The following is a 20,481-nucleotide window of genomic DNA, read 5'->3' on the forward strand; positions in this document are numbered from 1 at the left end:
TATAAATTCTGAATATGGACCTGGTGGCCGGTACAGTATAACAAATAGGATTGGCTGTAATGTTTTACAGGTTGGATGTGAAAGATTAAGAACAAGGCTTTCAAATGAGTTGTAGTTTAGTTTAGGTTTAGGATTCAGTAATAGGCTTGAGTCAAAGATGGCTGCTACTCCACCTCCTCGGCCGGTGCCTCGAGGAATGTGAGTATTAATATGACTTGGAGGAGTTGATTCATTTAGGCTGACATATTCTTCATTGCTCAGCCAGGTTTCAGTAAGACACAATAAATCAATGTGATTGTCTGATATTAAATCATTTACTAATACAGCTTTAGATGACAGAGATCTAATATTTAGGAGTCCACATTTAATTCTCTTGTTTTGTTGCACTTTTGAAATAGTGATGTTAACCTGTATGAGGTTATTTTGTATGACTACTCTTCTGGTTACTTTTGATTTAATTAATTTAAGTGGCCGTGGGACAGACAAAGTCTCTATAGAAATAAGGTTACGGGTGGGTAACTGCTCGAATGGAAGTGCAGAGAAGGGTGGAAGACTACAACTCTGCTTCTGCTTCCTGATCTTCCCTCTGGGTCATGGATTAAGTCTGCTAATCAACTTGGCCATGTTTGCAGAAATGAGACGCGTTCCATCCCAAGTGGGATGAATGCCGTCTCGACTCATCAGATCAGGCTTTCCCCAGAAAGTCTGCCAGTTATCTATGTAGCCCACATTGTTTGCTGGGCACCACCTGGACAACCAGCGGTTGAATGACGACATGCGGCTATACATGTCATCATTGATCAGATTGGGGAGAGGGACAGAGAAAACTACGGTGTCCGACATTGTCTTGGCATAAGTACACACCGATTCCACATTAATTTTAGTGACCTCCGACCGCCGCAGTCGGGAGTCATTACCGCCGGCGTGTATTATAATCTTACTGTAACTACACTCATCTTTAGCCAGCAGTTTTAAACAAGATTCAATGTCGCCCGCTCTGGCCCCCGGGATGCATATGACTTTGGTCCCTGGCTTAGAATAGGTTAGCCTGAACGGTTCCTCCAACAACAGACTGATTTTCTTGACCTTAGGGGATAAAAACAGTGCAAAGTCATGGCATCTTGATTTATCTGACCAAAAGACAAATATATTTGATTAACTATCATGTATTATGTAAGACGAGAGCAAATTAAGTAAGAAAAATTAACAAAGAAGCAAATGCTAACATTGAAGCAATTAGAACCATAACATATTGAATTGCTAAAAATGACCTAAACAATTAATTGATCATTTAATTTCACATTATCTGTCGATCGACCAACACATTAAATTATGAATCTTTGCAGTTGTAAACATGTTCCAGTGGGTTTTGCCAATACTTTAAAGCCTACTAATGTTTTTAATAGTTATTGATTTGATTAGTGTCAATGTGTCAGAGTAACTGATTTGTTTTAATCTTGCATATATTTAATTTGTTCTGAAACCTCTCTCACAAAGGAGATTTCGATCTCAATGAAATTTCCTCAACAACTACAGCAACACTCAAGTTTACTCACTCTGGAGTATTGAATGGTACCTATGGTTTATTACTTCCGTCCATAAACTGGGTTCCCTATATAGTGCATTATCATTACAATCTAAAACCATATAATGATGATTATTACTCCACAAAGAGTTTATGTAAGAGGGCAAGAGAAACGCCCTCTTACATAAACTGGGGGGATTATAATTATCACACTGTCAACAATAAAACATTTTATTGTGAAGAATAAAACAACTCAAAATAATCATATTGTGAGTGTATACTTCCATGCTTTAAATACAATACAAAAAAAGAAACAAACAGCGTTTTCCCTCCCTCACTGCTGCGTACGTTGTGGCGTCATTTCCCCGGAACACACGGTCTTCCTCAGCCTCAAGGTAACGTCCGGCCGCGTTGAACTTCCTGATCGTTCACCGCTGAGTCTCCGCCTCGTCCGTGACGTCATTGTCCATTGCTCTGCTGTTGGTCCTGGCAACAAAGCGGAAGCTTTCCGCGCTTTCGCGGGTGAAAGTTCACAAATTGAAGACGAGTGGCGGGACTTGTTGTCAACCGGGGGCTTGCTATCGAGAAGTAACTTCGGCAGGTCTTTACAGCTTCGTTAGAAACGCACCAGCCGCCGGTCTTCATCAGTTGATCCGCAGTTGACTCGACAACTTTCACGTTTTGGTAAGATCGGCTTTGGCGCGAGACTGCGCTGTGTTTACACTGCGTTTGCTAGCTTGCTGTTGTAGTTTGTCACAAAAGAAAACAGCCTCCCTGAAAATAACCCCACGTAAACGTTACAACGTTACACACTGAGGTTATTATGTCTGGCAGCTAACGTTAGACGTTGAATGTGAACACGTGGATGTCTTATCAACAGTGCACTTAGCTAAAATAGCAAGACATGTGGCTTAACGTTAGCTAATGTACGTTACCTAGTACCAGTACTTAGTACCTAGTACTAGTTGTGATGCCAACTGTATGACTTGTGTTTTCTGCGCCATTACTTTTCCTTTTGAACCGTGTCCAGGCAACTTTTATTATTGTCTTATTCTGTTCTTGGTGGCATTTGTCTTCTTATTGATAGTATTGCACTTTATGCCATGCATTCTATACCTTAACATTTGTTTATTTGATTTTTTATTCATGACAGCACTTTAGCCTACTTCTTTCAGCTATTATTCACAAACCGTCCAAACCCACCATAGCCTAGAACAGTTTCAAACCGTATTCACTACATAACACACATGCATTGACACAGTATAACAAATATATGCATAGTTATTAAGCTTAGGTGTTAAGCGCTAAAAAGTAATTTGGCAGGAATTTGTTGTTTTTATTCTTTCTTTAAAGGGTGTATTGCTATCCTGTCATCAGTGACTGCTTATTTGAGTAATATGTTTTTTCTTCTCTGTAATCATCTTCCCTAACTTGCTTCCTGCCCCGAAGGTTTCTTAAAGGCATGGACCATAAAAGACGCAATGGTGGCCCTTATAAGGGTGGTGCGTCCCAGGCCAAAAGGGGTAAAACAACTGGTGAATGGGAAGACAGTCCGTCACAGTTTGAAGAGGAATTGTCCATGTTTGATGAAGCAGAGATGGAGGCAGAGGAGATGGAGGGGCAGGCAGGCCATGACGTTATTCCCGTAGGTGAGTATTGCACAGAAAAGCACACAACAATAGATTATGAGTTATGTTAATGACCTGTCTGAAAAATGTTGATAGATGTAATTTCTGTACGTCACATACTGATGAATATAATTTTCTTAAACAAGCACAGCTACAGAGTATTTTATTTGCCGAATCTAGCTACCTAGAGAATAATATTCATATTAATTTTACAGTGTGATATTTCCAATTTTAGGCAAGTAATTTGTGTGACTGGTAATTCTAACAAATGAGTCTGAATGGTTAAATTGGTATTCCATTTAACCTAAAGCTATTGAGATAACAACATAATGTACTTTGTTTTTATGTCTTTCTTACTACCTTGTTTCCTCAGGTGACCTCTTCTCAGCAGACCTAAACCCTCGTTGGCGGCGGCCTATTGCCCCTTCACTGGACCCATTATCAGATACATTGGTGTTTCAGCAGATTGATCTTGACTATTATTTAGGTATTTATCAAAGATAGCTTAGAATTATCTTTGCTGCTTTGTTTTTTTGTTCTACATAAGTGTAGAACATATCCACCTGATCAAATGCAGTTGCTGTAGGTGAGAAGAAATGGTGGGCAAGTTGTTTCCACTTTTGTGTTATGCAGGGGCAACAGTGGCTGGCATGCCGGGTCAGTTACAGGAAAAAGTCCCAATCATTCGGATGTTTGGGGTGACAGACAGTGGCAACAGTGTGTGTTGCCACATCCACGGCTTTGCCCCTTACTTCTATGTTCCAGCACCAAGTGGTGAGTACTGTCATTATTTTAATGCATAAAGGATGTGAATATAAATATTCTGTATTTCTATGACACATTTCCTGATTACAATAGCTTTGAGTCAATTACTATTAAAAAGGCTCTCCATATAACTCATTTCTGTCATTCTGGCATGTCTTTCAGAATGAGTTCAGCTTTTGGGGCCTGAAATGGTTCATTCTTAATAATCTTGCAATATTTCCCTCTTTCTTTTTCCTTTTTAAAAAGGTTTCACATCTGATGACCTGGGTGAATTTAAAAGAGAGTTGAACTCTGTTGTCTTGAAGGACATGCGATCCAATAAGGACAACATCTCTGTCACAGTGTTGGCTGTGGACATCACCCGCAAAGAGAGTGAGTACAAGTGCGGTTCAAATGTTAATGTGCATTTGTTATTCTCTAAATATAGGTGTGTAAATTTATTCTTGAAGGATGTTCATTGATCAAATTATGAACCAAGAAGGCTGATCCTTGTTCCAAAAAGTTTGATAATAAATGTACTTGCAATGTGATAAAGTTAAGTTACAATGCTTTATCATCGTTCTTGGAGTTAATGTTCTTATTTTCTTTTTTTATGCAGGCATGTATGGTTACCATGGAAAACGCAGTCTGGATTTTTTGCGGATAACTATGGCAATGCCTCGTCTCATTGCCCCAGCAAAGAGAGTGCTGGAGCAGGGCTTCAAGTTCGGACATTTCCCAATTAATGGCTACCAATCCTATGAGGCCAACATAGACTTTGAGATAAGGTGCGTGTGTGTGTGGGTTTGTGCTGTATACAAATGATGATTTGATAACTTGACAGTGATAAGGAAGCATGGATCTTGATTTTTACAAAAATAATAATCTTCATACAATGCAGAAGGTTTCGCATTGCCATGAAAGTTGTGGAATTTGAAGATGTCTCTAAATTGATTTCAACATTCCTTGTGTGCGCTCATAACTCACACAATGAGCACATAAGAAGGAAAAGGCAACCGTTACGAGAAATATCACAAACAAAAGGTTTTCTAGGTTCATGTAAGCAGACAAATTATTGTGAACTTGCCACACTGACAACTCTTTGGCTGCTTGCCTGTGCAGAACGCTATCTTAATGCAACCTGTGGCCTATGTAAAATAACCAAAGAAAACAAAAACATAAAAATGCATTTCATGTTTGAATGCCAATTTAGTTATAAGATGCATGTACCCCAGAATATACTTATCAAGATTATTTTGTCAGTTACAAATGATGCACTGACTGATGTTTTAGCCTGACAAAAGCAGATTTTCATTCAACAGTATATTGCATTTCACATGTTTAAAACAAACAATGCTCGTACAATCTGAGACACAGCAGAGCGGACAGCTTCATCACCCATAAAACACGCTTCTTCAACAGCTTCTTCCCAGCCACAGTCACACTGATGGCAACACAAATCCACTGAAATATGCTCAATAACCCAACACTACCTCACTACACTTATGTGCAATATGTGCCATTTTATTACTTAAAACAATATAATTTAAAACTGTACCCCAAACTGTACATACTAGCACCTCTCTTGTCCTTGTACATAGTACCACCCCTCTGTATACATCACCACTTCTGTACAGTGTTCTCTTTTATATCTTGTATTTTTCTCTTCTTTCTTATAATATAATGTTATTTCTGAAACGCTGACTCACAGTCCAGACACAAATGACAAATAAAAATCTTGAATCTAAATGCAAGGATTCCATTGAGGTTCAACCCATTTTAGACTTAAATGTTACGTCATGTGAACTTGTTGCAGCTAAAGATGTTAGTTTTTGGAACTGGGTTTCTCACAGAACAACTGAGTAAAAGCAACATTAAAGCAGTATTTTTCAGCCTAATGAGCCTCTCTGTATTGTCAGGTTTATGGTGGATAGTGATGTGGTGGGATGCTGCTGGATTGAACTTCCTAAAAACAAGTACAGAGTGCGTGAAGAGAAGAACATGGGGGACACGGATTCTCGGTACCCAGGCAAGGTACGTCTGACACACAGCAGAACAAATGGATATGACTACATGGTCAGCAGTTCCCTTCCCGCTGAGTGCCTTCATTTAAAAATAGTTTAGTCAGGCTTTTACTGACTGCTCATGAACTGTCGCTGTACTGTTTTTGTCCTTCAGGTGTCCTTGTGTCAGTATGAGGTGGATGTGGGATGGACAGATTTCATAAGTCACCCTGCAGAGGGAGACTGGCAGAGGATTGCTCCACTCAGGGTGCTCAGCTTTGACATTGAGTGTGCAGGAAGAAAAGGTGGGTTTCTTTCTTTCTCTTTGTCATTATCATTAAACCCCAGACATTGTATTACCCCAAACATTTTTTTCTATGAGGCCCGATCATACTTGATGAAAAGCAAATGCAGAGTTTGACTGGTGCCAACTTTTTTTTCCCCCAGGAATCTTCCCAGAAGCAGACAAAGACCCTGTGATTCAGATAGCGTCGATGGTGCAGCGGCAGGGTGAGACGGAGCCCTTCATTCGCACCGTGTTCACTCTCCAGTCCTGTGCCAGCATTGTGGGCTCACAGATACTGTGCTTTACACAGGAGAAACAGCTACTGCAGGTATACACACTGGCTTCAGTAAGGCACTGAAAAACATGAGTATTCTGACATGTTTTCATCCTTCCCGGTTTCTTGATCATCTATCACGTCATTGAGTTTCTGTTTACGTTTCTGTGAGCAGAGCTGGGCAGAGTTTTTGAGGACTGTGGACCCAGACATCATCACTGGATACAACATCCAGAACTTTGACTTTCCCTACTTGCTCAACAGGGCAACTGTTTTAAAGGTGAGAGGAGCCCTATTTCTCACCCCTTCCATGCAATGCCAAGTCCTAAAAACACCAGAGTAATAGAAATGCATATAAACACTGTCACCAAAAGAATGTATTTGTTGTTAAAATACTTCAGATTTCCCATTTCTGTTTGGAGTATGTTTCCCCCCTTAAAAAAAATAAATAAAACTTGTTCTTTTGTGTTTAGGCAAATCTCTTTTCCCATCTTGGCCGAGTGCGAAACATGAAGTCAGTCTTGCGAGACCAAAACTTCCAGAGCAAGCAGATGGGTCGCCGAGAGAACAAGATCACTAACATTGAGGGCCGGGTTCAGTTTGATCTACTGCAGGTCAGCTTCAACTGCAGCAACAGCAATCATACTTTTACCAATATATAAAGTCATTACACAAGTTAGTTTGTTGTGCATCGCTTAAGGTAAGAACATTTTCAGAAAGAGACTTCACATGGTCTGATTGGTGTGTTTTTCTCAGGTTCTCCTCAGGGACTATAAACTGCGCTCGTACACACTGAACGCCGTCAGTTTCCACTTCCTGCAAGAACAGAAAGAGGATGTGCAGCACTCCATCATCACTGATCTGCAGGTAAAGCCCTGGATAAAAGCAGGTTCAAATGCCATAATTAATCAATATTTAAATGTATGGATAATTGTTCTTTTAGGAAATCACACATTTAATTGAATGACGTAAACGTAAAAGACTAACCTAGAGTTGTTGCTGCTTTTTTTTTTACATCTATCCTCCCCCCCCCTGTTTTCCTCCAATTATTACAGAATGGAAACGAACAGACACGTCGACGGTTGGCTGTCTACTGCCTCAAAGACGCCTACCTTCCGCTGCGCTTGCTGCAGAAGCTGATGTGTGTGATTAACTACATGGAGATGGCCAGAGTGACCGGTGTGCCTCTCACCTACCTGCTCTCAAGAGGACAGCAGATCAAAGTCGTCTCTCAGCTCCTGCGACAGGTAACAAAGGCAAACACATGGGATGGATACTTGTGCATATTTACTGCTTTAAGGTTGGAAACTGTAAGTGTCTGTCTGTACATGTTAAGGCCATGAAACAGGACCTGGTCATGCCTGTTGTAAAGCCAGAAGGAGGAGAAGACTACACTGGAGCGACTGTCATTGAGCCAGAGAAAGGGTATGCAATTCAATTCAATTCAGTTTATTTTGTATAGCCCAATATCACAAATTACAAATTTGCCTCAGAGGGCTTTACAATCTGTACACATACGACATCCCTGTCCCAGGACCTCACATCGAATCAGGAAAAACTCCCCAAAAATAACCTTTCACAGGGAAAAAAGGGAAGAAACCTTCAGGAGAGCAACAGAGGAGGATCCCTCTCCCCGGATGGACAGAAGCAATAGATGTCATGTGTACAGAATGAACAGCATTTACAAAGTTACATAAACACATTACATGAATATGACAATGTATGAATGGAACTCCAATCCATGAAACAGAAGGAGGTAGAGAGGAGGGGGCGGGGCATCAGCAGGGCCAAGGTGGGAGGCCGGCTCACCAGGCATCAGACACCTCCAGGTCCAATGGACCCTATGAGACGTGAAGTCACAACGACTCCGGGGAGGAAGCAGAGTTAATAAGGTGCAATGGAGAGATGTAAATGTATCCATAAGGAGAGAGAGAAGAGGAGAGAGGTGCTCAGTGTATCCTAAAACATCCCCCAGCAGCCTATAAGCCTATAGCAGCATATCAAGGGGCTCGACCAGGGCAAACCTGATTCAGCCCTAACTATAAGCACTATCAAACAGGAAAGTCTTAAGTCTATTCTTGAATGAGGTGACTGTGTCTGCCTCCCGGACTGAAAGTGGAAGCTGGTTCCATAAAAGAGGAGCTTGATAACTGAAGGCTCTTGCTCCCATCCTACTTTTTAGGACTCTAGGAACCACAAGTAGCTCCGCATTTAGTGAGCGCAGCTCTCTAGTGGGGAAATATGGTACTACAAGCTCCTTAAGATATGATGGTGCATCACCAATCAAGGCTTTGTAGGTGAGGAGAAGAATTTTAAATGTGATTCTTGATTTTACAGGGAGCCAGTGCAGCGCAGCTAATACAGGAGTAATGTGATCTCTTTTCTTAGTTTTTGTAAGTACACGAGCTGCAGCATTCTGGATCAACTGGACGGATTTAAGAGACTTATTAGAGCAGCCTGATAATAAGGAGTTGCAGTAATCTAGTCTGGAAGTAACAAACGCGTGAACCAGCTTTTCTGCATCTTTTTGAGACAAGATGTGCCTGATTTTTGAAATGTTACGTAGATGAAAAAATGCAATCCTTGAGATTTGCTTAACGTGGGAGTTAAAGGACAAGTCTCGGTCAAAGATAACACCGAGATTCTTTACAGTGGTGTTGGATGCGAGGGAAATGCCATCTACAGAAACCACATCACCAGATAATTGATCTCTGAGGTGTTCAGGGCCCAGTAAAATAACTTCAGTTTTGTCTGAGTTTAACATCAGGAAGTTGCAGGTCATCCATGTTTTTATGTCTTTAAGACATTCTTGAATTTTAGCGAGCTGGTTGGTCTCCTCTGGTTTGATCGATATATATAATTGAGTATCGTCTGCATAGCAATGAAAGTTTATGCAGTGTTTCCTGATAATATTGCCCAAAGGAAGCATATATAAGGTAAATAAAATTGGTCCAAGCACAGAACCTTGTGGAACTCCGTGATTAACGTTGGTGGTCATTGAGGCTTCATCGTTTACAAATACAAATTGAGATCGATCTGATAAATAGGATTTAAACCAACTTAGTGCGGTACCTGAAATGCCAATCGACTGATCCAGTCTCTGTAATAGGATGTCATGATCAATGGTGTCGAACGCAGCACTAAGGTCTAATAATACCAGTACGGAGATGAGTCCTATATCTGATGCAATTAGGAGGTCATTTGTAATTTTCACCAGTGCTGTCTCTGTGCTGTGGTGTTTTCTAAATCCTGACTGAAACTCCTCAAATAAACTATTCTGATGCACGTTTGTTTGTGAGTTTATGACTCCTCTGCTCTTGGTGTTGATGGTTTGGTACGTGCAATATTCTCATATACCTTTCCATCACCACCTTCTACTCTGTTTAGGTATTACAGCGTACCTATTGCCACCCTGGATTTCTCCTCCTTGTATCCGTCCATCATGATGGCTCACAATCTGTGCTACACCACCTTACTGCAGAAGGGCTCACCGGAGAGACAGAGGTGAGCAGTTAGTTTATTCTTCATTGATCCGTTCTTTCTTAATTATGTTTAGTAACAACACAATGAGCTAATATCTGAAACGGTTGTTGAATTTAGCCTTTCACCAGAGGACTTCATCAAGACTCCGACTGGCGATACGTTTGTGAAGAGTTCTGTAAGGAAAGGACTTCTACCTGAGATCCTGGAGAACCTGCTGTCTGCCAGGAAGAGGTTTGGATTATTCAAATGCATCACAAAATCAAACTGACCACAGCTGGAGTGAAAATGTATCAACTCCGTAGACTGCTTCAGTCCCACTGTACCTTAAAATGTATATTTACTGCTATGCCTGGTAACCTTTGATCCCCTGATTCACAACTAGTGTTTCATGTTTTTCCTTGCTGTGCTAGTGTTCAGTATACTCTGGAAAAATATAAAATGGCTGTACCAGTCAGAAGCGGTTTCCTTCTCATCTTAACCCAATGTCGGTCCACAGGGCCAAAACCGAGCTAAAGAAGGAGACTGACCCTTTTAAGAGGCAGGTGCTGGACGGCCGACAGCTGGCCCTCAAAATCAGCGCAAACTCTGTCTATGGCTTCACTGGTGCTCAGGTGGGCAAGCTGCCTTGCTTAGAGATCTCACAGGTGAGCACTTAACTCTGGGTCTTATACTAAGGTTTAGTCCAAATTAATTGACATTTCATTTTTTGCATATCTACTCTTATTCTTTTGAGAGAAAAAATCTGAAACCAAAAAAGGGAATATATATTCTATTTCTTTGGTTTCATTAAGGCTAATGCTAGGTTTTTTTACATTCATTCTACGTGATACCATGAGGATAGGCTTACGTATATGGATACCATATTTCGATACAGGGAGTCAACATCAGTGATCTATTGTAGGCAAAGCAGACAGTCACGCTGAGCTAAACGGCATCCTGCTACATAGCACAGGAAACACAGACTCTGAACAAAAAACCAGATGAGCTCTCCTGCTAGTCTCCTTATCTGTTGGCTCCGACTCCGACTGCCAGGAACCTCGGTGTGACACTCGACAGTCAACTCTCCCTGACTGCCAACATTACCACAATAACACAACATCAGGAGAATACGACCTTCTCACTCAGAAGGCGGCACCGGTTCTGGTCCAGGCTCTGGTCATCTCACGGCTGGACTATTGCAACTCCCTCCTGGCAGGTCTACCTGCTAATGCCATTCGACCTCTACAGCTCATCCAGAATGCAGCTGTTCGACTGGTCTTCAACCGACCGAAATTTACCCACACTACTCCGCTCCTCCGCGACCTTCACTGGTTACCGGTGGCCGCCCGCATCCGCTTCAAAACATTGGTACTTGCGTACCGTGCTGCGAACAGATCGGGTCCGGTCTACATCCAGGACATGGTCAAACCGTACACCCCACCTCGTTCACTTCGCTCGGCTTCTGCCAATCGGCTTGTAGCTCCTTCACTTCGAGCTAAACACTCAACAAAATCACGACTGTTTGCTGTGCTGGCTCCTCATTGGTGGAACGAGCTCCCCATTGACATCAGGACAGCAGAAAGTCTCTACATCTTCCGTCGCAAACTAAAAACACATCTTTTTCGACTATACCTTGAATAGGGAAGGTAGCGCCGTAGTAGCACTTTAGTAGCACTTAAATGTCTCTTACTGATAGCACTTTGTAGTTTAACACTTTAGTAGCACTTTAATGGCTCTTACTGATTGCACTTTGTAATTTATCGTTATTGAAGAAATTGTACTTGCTTGATTCTTGTTCTGAGTTTGGACTCATGGTTTAATGCACTTATTATAAGTCGCTTTGGATAAAAGCGTCAGCTAAATGACATGTAACATGTAATGTAATCTGAGTAACAAACATAAACACGTCATTCATATTAGCTTGTTGAATTAGCGACAAATAAACATTCACAAGGGAGAAGAGCACTGCTATCGTACTCAGCTGCAGCATGTAAACAAACCTGCAAATGTCACTTTGTCAGATGCTGGCAAGTCTTTACTCTTAAATACTAGAGCTACTGTGTGAAAATGAACCCCAACAGGCTGTTTTGGTTGACTTACTTTGGTGCACAGTTGAGAAGATAACAGCCGCAATCTACATGAGCCTTGGGATAAAACATTTTTCTAATGTATTGAAAGTTATTGCCTGTAATGCGGCCGTTTTTCATCCATAAAGTGTATTCCAACACCACAGACAATTTTATGCTTAACGTCTTTAAAACTTTTCTCTTTTTCTCATCTAGAGCGTCACAGGTTTTGGAAGACAGATGATTGAGCAAACCAAACAACTGGTGGAGTCCAAGTACACCATTTCCAATGGTTACCAAGCTGATGCCAAGGTGAGAAACACAAGTAGCGTCGCTGATTCTGACCCAAACTCTTGTTTTTTAATGGTTAACCATTTATGAGTTAACATATCAGCTTTTTGTATATCAAGAAATACTGTTATGGAGTTTTGAGCGAACTATAGGTATGGGACCTACTATCTGATGTTTTCGTCAAACTCACTTTGTGTGCGTGTTGTCTAAATTATATTTTTGTTTATTATCTTTTAAAGGTTATTTATGGGGACACAGATTCCGTCATGGTTAAACTTGGAGTTGCCACAGTGAGGGAGGCAATGGACATTGGCACGAAGGCAGCAGAGTGGATTTCGTCCCATTTCACACCGCCCATCAAACTGGAGTTTGAGAAGGTGCCATTTTCGTCGACCAATTTATCAAAACACTTGTCCAAGTGATTTCAAGATCTGTGGAAGTTGTCGATTGAGCAAATCTGGCCCGAGTGCATCTTTGAGAATCAGAAACTGTTTTGAAATGTAAGAGATAGGATTTGGGAGCACAGGAGAGGTGGAGCATCCGCTTAGCTAATGAAAGCCTATATCTGTCACTTCTACAGGTGTACTACCCGTACCTGCTGATCAACAAGAAGCGTTACGCAGGCCTCTATTTCTCTGCCAGTGCCGACATGCATGAGAAGATGGACTGTAAAGGCATCGAAACTGTCCGAAGAGACAATTGCCCTCTGGTGGCTAACCTTATCAACACCTGTCTGCAGAGAATCCTCATAGACAGGTACACTCACTCACTCATACAACCACACTATACAATGTACCCTCATACAACAGTTTGTATAATATCTTACAAAATGCTATAAATTGTTCACCAACGCAAGCGATCAGTGCGCTGGCGCTGCAGCTTCTACACAACAAAACTACTTTGTTCGTGCTTGGAAATGAGCGAAATTTGGGTTTCAATAACTATGGCATTTATTATTGAAGTTGAGTGACAAGTAACTCAAAGTTGACCTCCGGTTTCACGTGGGACATGAACAGCGGTTCTCTGGGTGAAAGTCCAGTGATGTGGATTCCCAGGGCTGTGGGGAGCTGTGATTCAACCAAACCGTGTTGTATTCGTCCCCATTTCATATTCCATGCGCCTTAAAATCACGATATTTTAAGCTTTGAAAATGTATTGCTAAAAACATGTGGAAACCCTGTTTTTTTACATCCACCCTCAACTGTTCACGCTGACTTAATTGCTCTTTAGAGTACGTCACACGATTATGTGAAATGCATAGTGTCAGAATTGATTGCATGGGATACATACATTTAGTGCATTACTTTTCGTAGATATTGTGTGAGCATGGCCTGCACAATGAGCTTTTAATTTGTGATGAAAATAATCACAGATGATGGTGTGTTTTGTCAGGGATCCCCAGGGTGCTGTGGCTCACGCTAAAGAAGTGATCTCAGACCTGCTGTGCAACCGCATCGACATCAGTCAGCTGGTCATCACCAAGGAGCTGACGCGCACTGCCCAGGAGTACGCTGGCAAACAGGCACACGTGGAGCTGGCAGAGAGGTCTGCTCCTTTCAGAAAATACTCCACGGTTAAATATTTGTGCGTGTGGTGTGGGTGCACTGACTCATTAATACGGATGTTTTACAGGATGAGAAAAAGAGATGCTGGCAGCGCCCCAAACCTGGGAGACCGAGTTCCATACGTCATCATTAAGGCTGCAAAGGGAGTAGCGGCATACATGAAGTCGGAGGTCTGTGGTGTCATCCTTCATTGTCAAAATAACGTAATTCAATTTGTGCATCCCCCTTTTCTTATAAGGCATGTTTGATCTTGGTAATAATCATGATTCTTCCGCATGTCATTTAAGGACCCGATCTTTGTGCTGGAGAACACCATTCCCATCGACACACAATACTACCTGGAGCAGCAGCTGTCCAAGCCCCTGCTGAGAATATTTGAGCCCATCCTGGGAGAGAGCAAGGCAGAAAACGTCCTGCTCAGTAAGTCTTCAAAAACAGACACCTCATAGTCTTTGTAAAACTAGTCATATTTTTTTTACAATTTCTGCCAAATTAACTGACACTCATTTTATTCCCATTTACTTATTTGCATTTTAGTGAATTTGTTTGGATTTTAGAACTTTTCAATACCACTTTTGGTGTTGGTCATTATTCCTGCTATTTTTAAAGTGTAACTTTACAGAATTAACTGTTTTTATAATCTGTAGATTGATGTGCAGAAATGTAAGGGGCGATAAATAACCGTGTCAACCTTATAACAACTAAAGCTGCACAGTTCTCATAAATATACTTGTGAAATACTAAAAGGAAATATAAATAATATCAACATGCTAGTTAAATAAATGACAAGCATGAATTATCTTTTCAAGCTTTAAAACATAATGTTGCTGGCAATTCTCTGGTGTCTTTCAGAGGGCGACCACACGCGCTGTAAGACTGTGTTGACCTCGAAGATCGGGGGCCTCATGGCCTTTGCTCAAAAGAGGAGCACCTGTATCGGCTGCAAAGCTGTGCTCAAGACAGATGGTGTGTGATCAGAATTCAAAGATATTTCTTTCTACTTTATCCTTATGTGAGGCTTCATTGATAAAGAACTTTGTGTGACATCTAACGTGTGTGTTATTGCAGCGGCAGTGTGCAATTTCTGTAAGAAGAAGGAGTCTGAACTGTACCAAAAAGAGGTAGGCAAGATACAAGACGACTTCATACTTTACTTTTTTTCAATTATTATTTATTTTCTTCACTAAAAGTGCTGAGTTTATTTATATAAAGTCCCATCTATTAAGGGGTTAATATCTGGAAACAAACATAACTTTTCCCAATCATGACCAATGAGTTTCTAACATTTAGCTTTTTAAATTACAGATCTATCACCTGAACACACTGGAGGAGCGTTTCTCTCGCTTGTGGACTCAGTGTCAGCGCTGTCAGGGCTCCCTCCATGAGGATGTGCTCTGTACCAGGTACATATGCAACACGTGTGCACATATTTACTGTCACTGTGTGGTAACTGCAGAATTATGCCTGATTACACCGTAACACTGTCTCTCTCTGACTCCTCTACAGTCGGGATTGTCCAATCTTTTACATGAGGAAGAAGGTTCAAAAAGATTTGGATGACCAGAGTAATCTGGTGAATCGTTTTGGATGGTGAGAGGCGCACACACTCCTTCTTTATGTGCCTCATTTCAGATGACCGCGGACATATTGTCTCACTGTATTTTTTTTTTTTCCATGTCTTTTGGTGCTTGTAAAAATGCATTAATATCATAATGTTTCTACGTTTTCTACTATGAATGGACTGACATTATGTAGGTCTCTTTTGTAAAATAAAATCAAAAAGCAATCTATCCCTTGTCGGTTGCCATGTATGATCATTACAATCACACTGCAAAAAGTAGAAGTGACTAAATTGACAGGATAACGAACCACACTGTGTAGTCTCTATACACTGTGTATACAGGACACATCACATGCAATCTTAATTTGACATCAAGGTAAAAGTAAAAACTTTATCCGAAATGGAAAGAATAACTTAATTGCCGTCCTCTTTACATTGTTGTCTTATAACATTTCTTCCAGTCTCCACTTGGTACTGATGGTCTTTATTATTTGTGGTTAATATCAGATCTGGCGTAAATGCACCACTTTCTCCGCTTGGTGTGTTTAGAGAAGTTCTGAAGTCCTGCGTCTCTTTGAAAACATCTTACTTGTAAGAGGTTGATGAATAAATGGAAACTGTTGAATAAATGGAAACTGTGACGGCATCAAATGTTTCCCTCTCAGGGGCTGTGTGTGTGTGGGCTAGCGTAAAACATGTATAAGAGATGCGCTCTTATTTGTGTGGTTTTCTGAAGTGTTGAGCAGCATCTGAGTGTTCTTGCTCTTGTTGCTGTGGTTGGGTTCCTTTATATCTCCAAATCTCCCTTTCTAGGAAATGGAAAGCTTCCTCCCAACCCGGCAAGACAAAAAGCATAAAAGTAATCTTATCCTATCTCCTAGAAAGTTTGCTATTAAATGTCATAAGTCTCCAACGCCATGTTTGACAAACAATTTTATGATTTTTTCATGACACTGTATTGACTGTTTGCCTTATGACCATAAGATTACTTTTCTTCTACCAGGTGCATATACATGTGGACATATTTACTTCATGAGACTCATGCACTGCACCTCATTTTGAAAATGCATTTCACATCTTGAAAACCTCTTCCCTGTAAAGATGGATAAACAAAACTGACGGGACATAAAAGCTGAAGACATTTAATTGTTCATTACAGCAGAGTGCATTAAAGATTTTACATAGCCGTCAGTGAGAGACTTGTTGAAAGTTTAACAATGGAACTACATTAAGTCCAGATAATGAAAGCTGCCGGTTTGGTAGGAACACTTCATGGATTCACCTCTTTTAGCAGGAATCATTTGAAGTTAGCTCATTGAACTTTGATTTGAGTTAAGTGAACAACCGTTTCTAAATTACAGGAATTTGCCTTACTACAAAAATATAAATGTAATCCACAACATGGAAGGTGACAAACACGGCTATAAAAAACAATGCCCTTTTGAATATCCTTAGCAATCATGATCGTTAACATGAGTTTGAGCTCTAGAGATTTCCTGCGGAGTGAAACACGGGTTTCAGCATCAGTGGAGTTTTAAATATTAAGTGTAGAACCACAAACCCATCAACACTGACAGACAAAAAACTGCATTAAAAGTGGCCTTTGGAATACAGTGTGGAGCAAACTGCAGGCTGACTCTTCCAATCGGAGGTCAATGATGGAAAAAGGCATCATATCTCAATCGTTTAACAGAGCACTCAGGAATATGGTATTTTATCAGGACCTGAGGAATAACAGTGAGTAAACGCTTTAAATGCCACCAACTAATCCTTAATTGTACCATTAAACACATACCAGACAATGATAAAGTGCACCTCGGAGTCTCGAACACAATTATGAGGCTTTGTTACTGAAATGATCTTATCCTGTTACAGCATTTTAATTTTCATAGTGGGAGAAAAGATATTGCTGTTGTGTGTCAAGCCACAGAGGACACGGTCACCTATGAAAAACATGAGGGGGAAGACAGATGTTTTCAAACTTCCAAAAAGTTTTAACCAATCTGAAAGCAACATTTTTTTTATTTTGCATTAAAACCGTATAATAGTAAATTTGTGTTAAATCACAAATATCACCTAAATAATGCTAGAACAATTTAGAAGTTTTGAACTGAATGCGTCACCCGAGGCGACGGTGCAAAGTGCAGTGACGCACCACCACGGACCCCCTGACCAGTCCACAGGAATGGTTTGTACCACTGGCTGGACATTATTCTAATTAGTAGAGTACGATCTTAACAAACAATCAATTATACCACAGACTCAGATTAAGTTTCCATAAATGCTAACCTGAACCAAAAAAGAAAGAAAAAAAAACTCATCTAAAAACTGCCGTTTCTATTCGTTTGGTCGACAAAAAAAAAAAAAAAAAAAAAAGTGTGACTCAGCGTTCAACAGGACACGGCTGCATATCACACTAGGTGGAAACTGGGACGGCAGGACAAAATGGATTTGGCCACTTCTGCTTCCCCGTCCGGAACTGTGCTGGACATCTCCACTGTGACAGAGGAGGTGCAGTGTGTGAGGAAAAGCGTAAAACGAGTGCTATGAAGGATGAGCTTGTGGCTGTGTGTGCATGGCTATAGTATTGCGCAACGTCTCTGAGTGTTCTTCTTGCTCTTCTTGCTCTTCTTGTTGCTGCGATTGGTCTCCTTGTATCTTCTAATCTCCCGTACTAGCGAATAAAAAGCTTCCTCCACGCCCTGCAAGACAGATGGAAAAATAGTCACAAAAAAAAAAAAAAGATTAATGTCCGTAATGATCTGTGATTTAAAGTTTTATTTCAGACATTGATTTGCAGATGCCAAAGAAGGCTCATGCATGCATCTTTGCTAATTTACTACAAGAGTGAGGGTCTACCTGTCGGGTTTTGGCAGAGGTCTCGACAAACGGTACTCCGTAGCTTCTAGCCAGCTCCTGCGCCTGCCGTGACTCCACCGTGCGGGTACTCAGGTCACTCTTATTCCCCACCAGCACCATTGGAACACTGTCACTGTCCTTCACCCTGTTGATCTGCTCTCTGAGGAGGAGGCCACGCTTCTTTTATTTTTAAACCTAATATTTTCTTCAGCATTTTGTAGTGCTAGACTGTCTGAACCAGCACAGGACACTATGGTAGGTCATAATAAAATGACATGAAAAAAAGTCATAGTATAATCATACTCATCATTATTAGTTATATACACACACAACGGTGAAAAGGTTTTATAAAATTGCTCAACTAGAACGTCATTAAAAGCTATAGTATAGAATGCCATACAAAAAGACAGCCGACTTACAGACTGTGCCAAGTTAAACACACTATTAAAATTGAGTATTAATCCTTTTACGACAGTTTGTTTCAAATTCCAGCTGTTTCTTTTATAACCGATTTGTGTCAATGGCCATGTGTACCCACGAGTCCTGGAGCATCTCGTACCTGTACAGGTGGACGTCCTCAAAGGACTTGGTGTTGTTGATGGCAAACACGCAGAGGAAGCCCTCTCCCGTTCTCATGTACTGGTCCCTCATGGCGCTGTACTCCTCCTGACCGGCTGTGTCCAAGATGTCCAGCAGACAAGTCTCTCCATCGATCACCACCTGTTTTCTGTACGAGTCCTGGAACACAACATGGACATGATCATACAGGCAGAACAAACACGTCTGCCAGGAAATCTGGCAATGGATTGCATCATGAAAATTCCCATGTTTTTTTTTTTTTTCAAGTCACACAGCTGCGTCCTGTAGCAACAAGACCTTGTTGAATAAAACGTTTTGTATAAACAAGAAGAAACGTATTAAACGCTGCCTGACAATAGAGATTTGCAAACAATGTGGGAAAATTGTGAAAAAGATGAGATAACAGGAAAGCAGTTTCCTTTAAAAAAAAAACATTTTAAAATACTTTGGGAATTATGATATTGATTCTGCTGCATATTGAACACTTTCACTTTTTTAAAGTACATTTTGTTACTTATACATTTATCTTAGTTAGGTTTTAATGGAGGACTTTTACTTGTAATAACGTATTGTCACATTTATTTAAGGTATTTATTCATTGTGTCATGCAAATACTAATGTCCAGCCTACGTGGACCTATGAGATGAGGAGACACCCAAAACACGGTTGCACTGTAAGAGAAGAACACAACTTTAAAATAAAAACAAAACTTTGTAACCGTGTGCCAATCTTCACAAATAAAAGGAAGGATCCGAGTACTTCTTTCATAAGAGGGAATCGCATCATATCCTGTGTACTGTTCTTCTCCCCAACAGGTCATTTAGGACAGTTAAGTGTTTTTATTTTAAAACTATCCCAACCTTAAAAAGCTACAATAGAGTAACTCGCATTAATGAACACATGCAATTGACCATGTAGCTTTGCTGTGAACTCATGAAGTATTTTTTATTGATTGAATTACACTCCCACTGAGTCTCCGGGTTCGTCTCTCACCTCGATGGTTGGATCATATTCATCCACGAAGTGGTTCTGGATGAGCTGGATGGTGAGGGCGCTCTTCCCCACACCTCCTGCCCCGACCACCACCAGTTTGTACTCGGTCATGCCTGAGACAGGATTAAACCAACAGGTAGCAGACAACAAATCAAACCGCAGGATATCGTCGCCCTCTTCTTCTTCCTCCTCCCTGCGCAGACATGGCGAAGAGACCGACCCAGATTTAAGGATCGCCCGCTGCCGTTAACTCGTGTTTCTGTTCAGTCTTCCTTTTAGTGACTAAAATCTACGTGAAAGAATGAGACGAGCTTACCTTGACGTCGGGTTTAAGGCCGTGTGTGAACAGCTGAGGTTTACGAGTGGATAAACGAGATTAGCTCGCTACATAACGTTAGCCGGAGACGATTTCCTTATTCAAAACACTTGTAGACAAACTTCAGGATCTGTCCGGAACTTTGTTTTTCTAACTCGTATTACGTGTCAAAAAAGATCAATAGCAGATTTGAGAAGCTACGAGGACAAATCTTACTTGATTTAATGAATAAATTAAAAGCCTGAATCCCGATCGAGTTCCTATTTAGTCTCCATTGTAGCTCATTGAAAGCAGCGTTTTCAGGTTAATCCCCGTCGTCCAACAGCCAA

General features: G+C 40.9%; 2 protein-coding genes across 4 annotated transcripts; one reads left to right on the forward strand and one right to left on the reverse strand.

Moving 5' to 3' along the window:
* The first annotated feature begins 1,993 nt into the window (after nucleotides 1-1,993).
* On the forward strand, nucleotides 1,994-15,634 carry pold1 (polymerase (DNA directed), delta 1, catalytic subunit). The gene is made up of 27 exons (XM_034539877.1): nucleotides 1,994-2,209; nucleotides 2,975-3,174; nucleotides 3,527-3,640; nucleotides 3,787-3,927; nucleotides 4,165-4,290; nucleotides 4,517-4,685; nucleotides 5,817-5,931; nucleotides 6,076-6,205; nucleotides 6,348-6,514; nucleotides 6,636-6,740; nucleotides 6,934-7,074; nucleotides 7,217-7,327; nucleotides 7,516-7,707; nucleotides 7,797-7,885; nucleotides 9,848-9,964; nucleotides 10,061-10,174; nucleotides 10,440-10,587; nucleotides 12,205-12,300; nucleotides 12,519-12,656; nucleotides 12,860-13,035; nucleotides 13,672-13,824; nucleotides 13,912-14,014; nucleotides 14,132-14,264; nucleotides 14,697-14,810; nucleotides 14,913-14,965; nucleotides 15,150-15,247; nucleotides 15,351-15,634. The coding sequence occupies exons 2-27, from the start codon at nucleotides 2,988-2,990 to the stop codon at nucleotides 15,436-15,438; spliced, it is 3,318 nt and encodes a 1,105-aa protein (XP_034395768.1). The 5' UTR covers nucleotides 1,994-2,209; nucleotides 2,975-2,987; the 3' UTR covers nucleotides 15,439-15,634.
* An 897-nt stretch (nucleotides 15,635-16,531) lies between these two features.
* On the reverse strand, nucleotides 16,532-20,481 carry zgc:55558 (uncharacterized protein LOC393228 homolog). 3 transcript variants are annotated; one of them, XM_034539409.1, is made up of 5 exons: nucleotides 20,153-20,481; nucleotides 19,837-19,966; nucleotides 18,824-19,002; nucleotides 18,265-18,424; nucleotides 16,532-18,107 (listed from the first exon to the last, which is right to left on the reverse strand). In XM_034539409.1, the coding sequence occupies exons 2-5, from the start codon at nucleotides 19,945-19,947 to the stop codon at nucleotides 17,985-17,987; spliced, it is 573 nt and encodes a 190-aa protein (XP_034395300.1). In that variant the 5' UTR covers nucleotides 19,948-19,966; nucleotides 20,153-20,481; the 3' UTR covers nucleotides 16,532-17,984. The 3 variants fall into 3 exon arrangements, with proteins under 3 accessions (XP_034395300.1, XP_034395299.1, XP_034395298.1); XM_034539408.1 differs by having other exon boundaries at nucleotides 19,837-20,029; XM_034539407.1 differs by having other exon boundaries at nucleotides 19,837-19,949; nucleotides 20,153-20,480.

This window comes from Cyclopterus lumpus, chromosome 8 (genome assembly GCF_009769545.1).
Source record: "Cyclopterus lumpus isolate fCycLum1 chromosome 8, fCycLum1.pri, whole genome shotgun sequence".
NCBI lineage: Eukaryota > Metazoa > Chordata > Actinopteri > Perciformes > Cyclopteridae > Cyclopterus > Cyclopterus lumpus.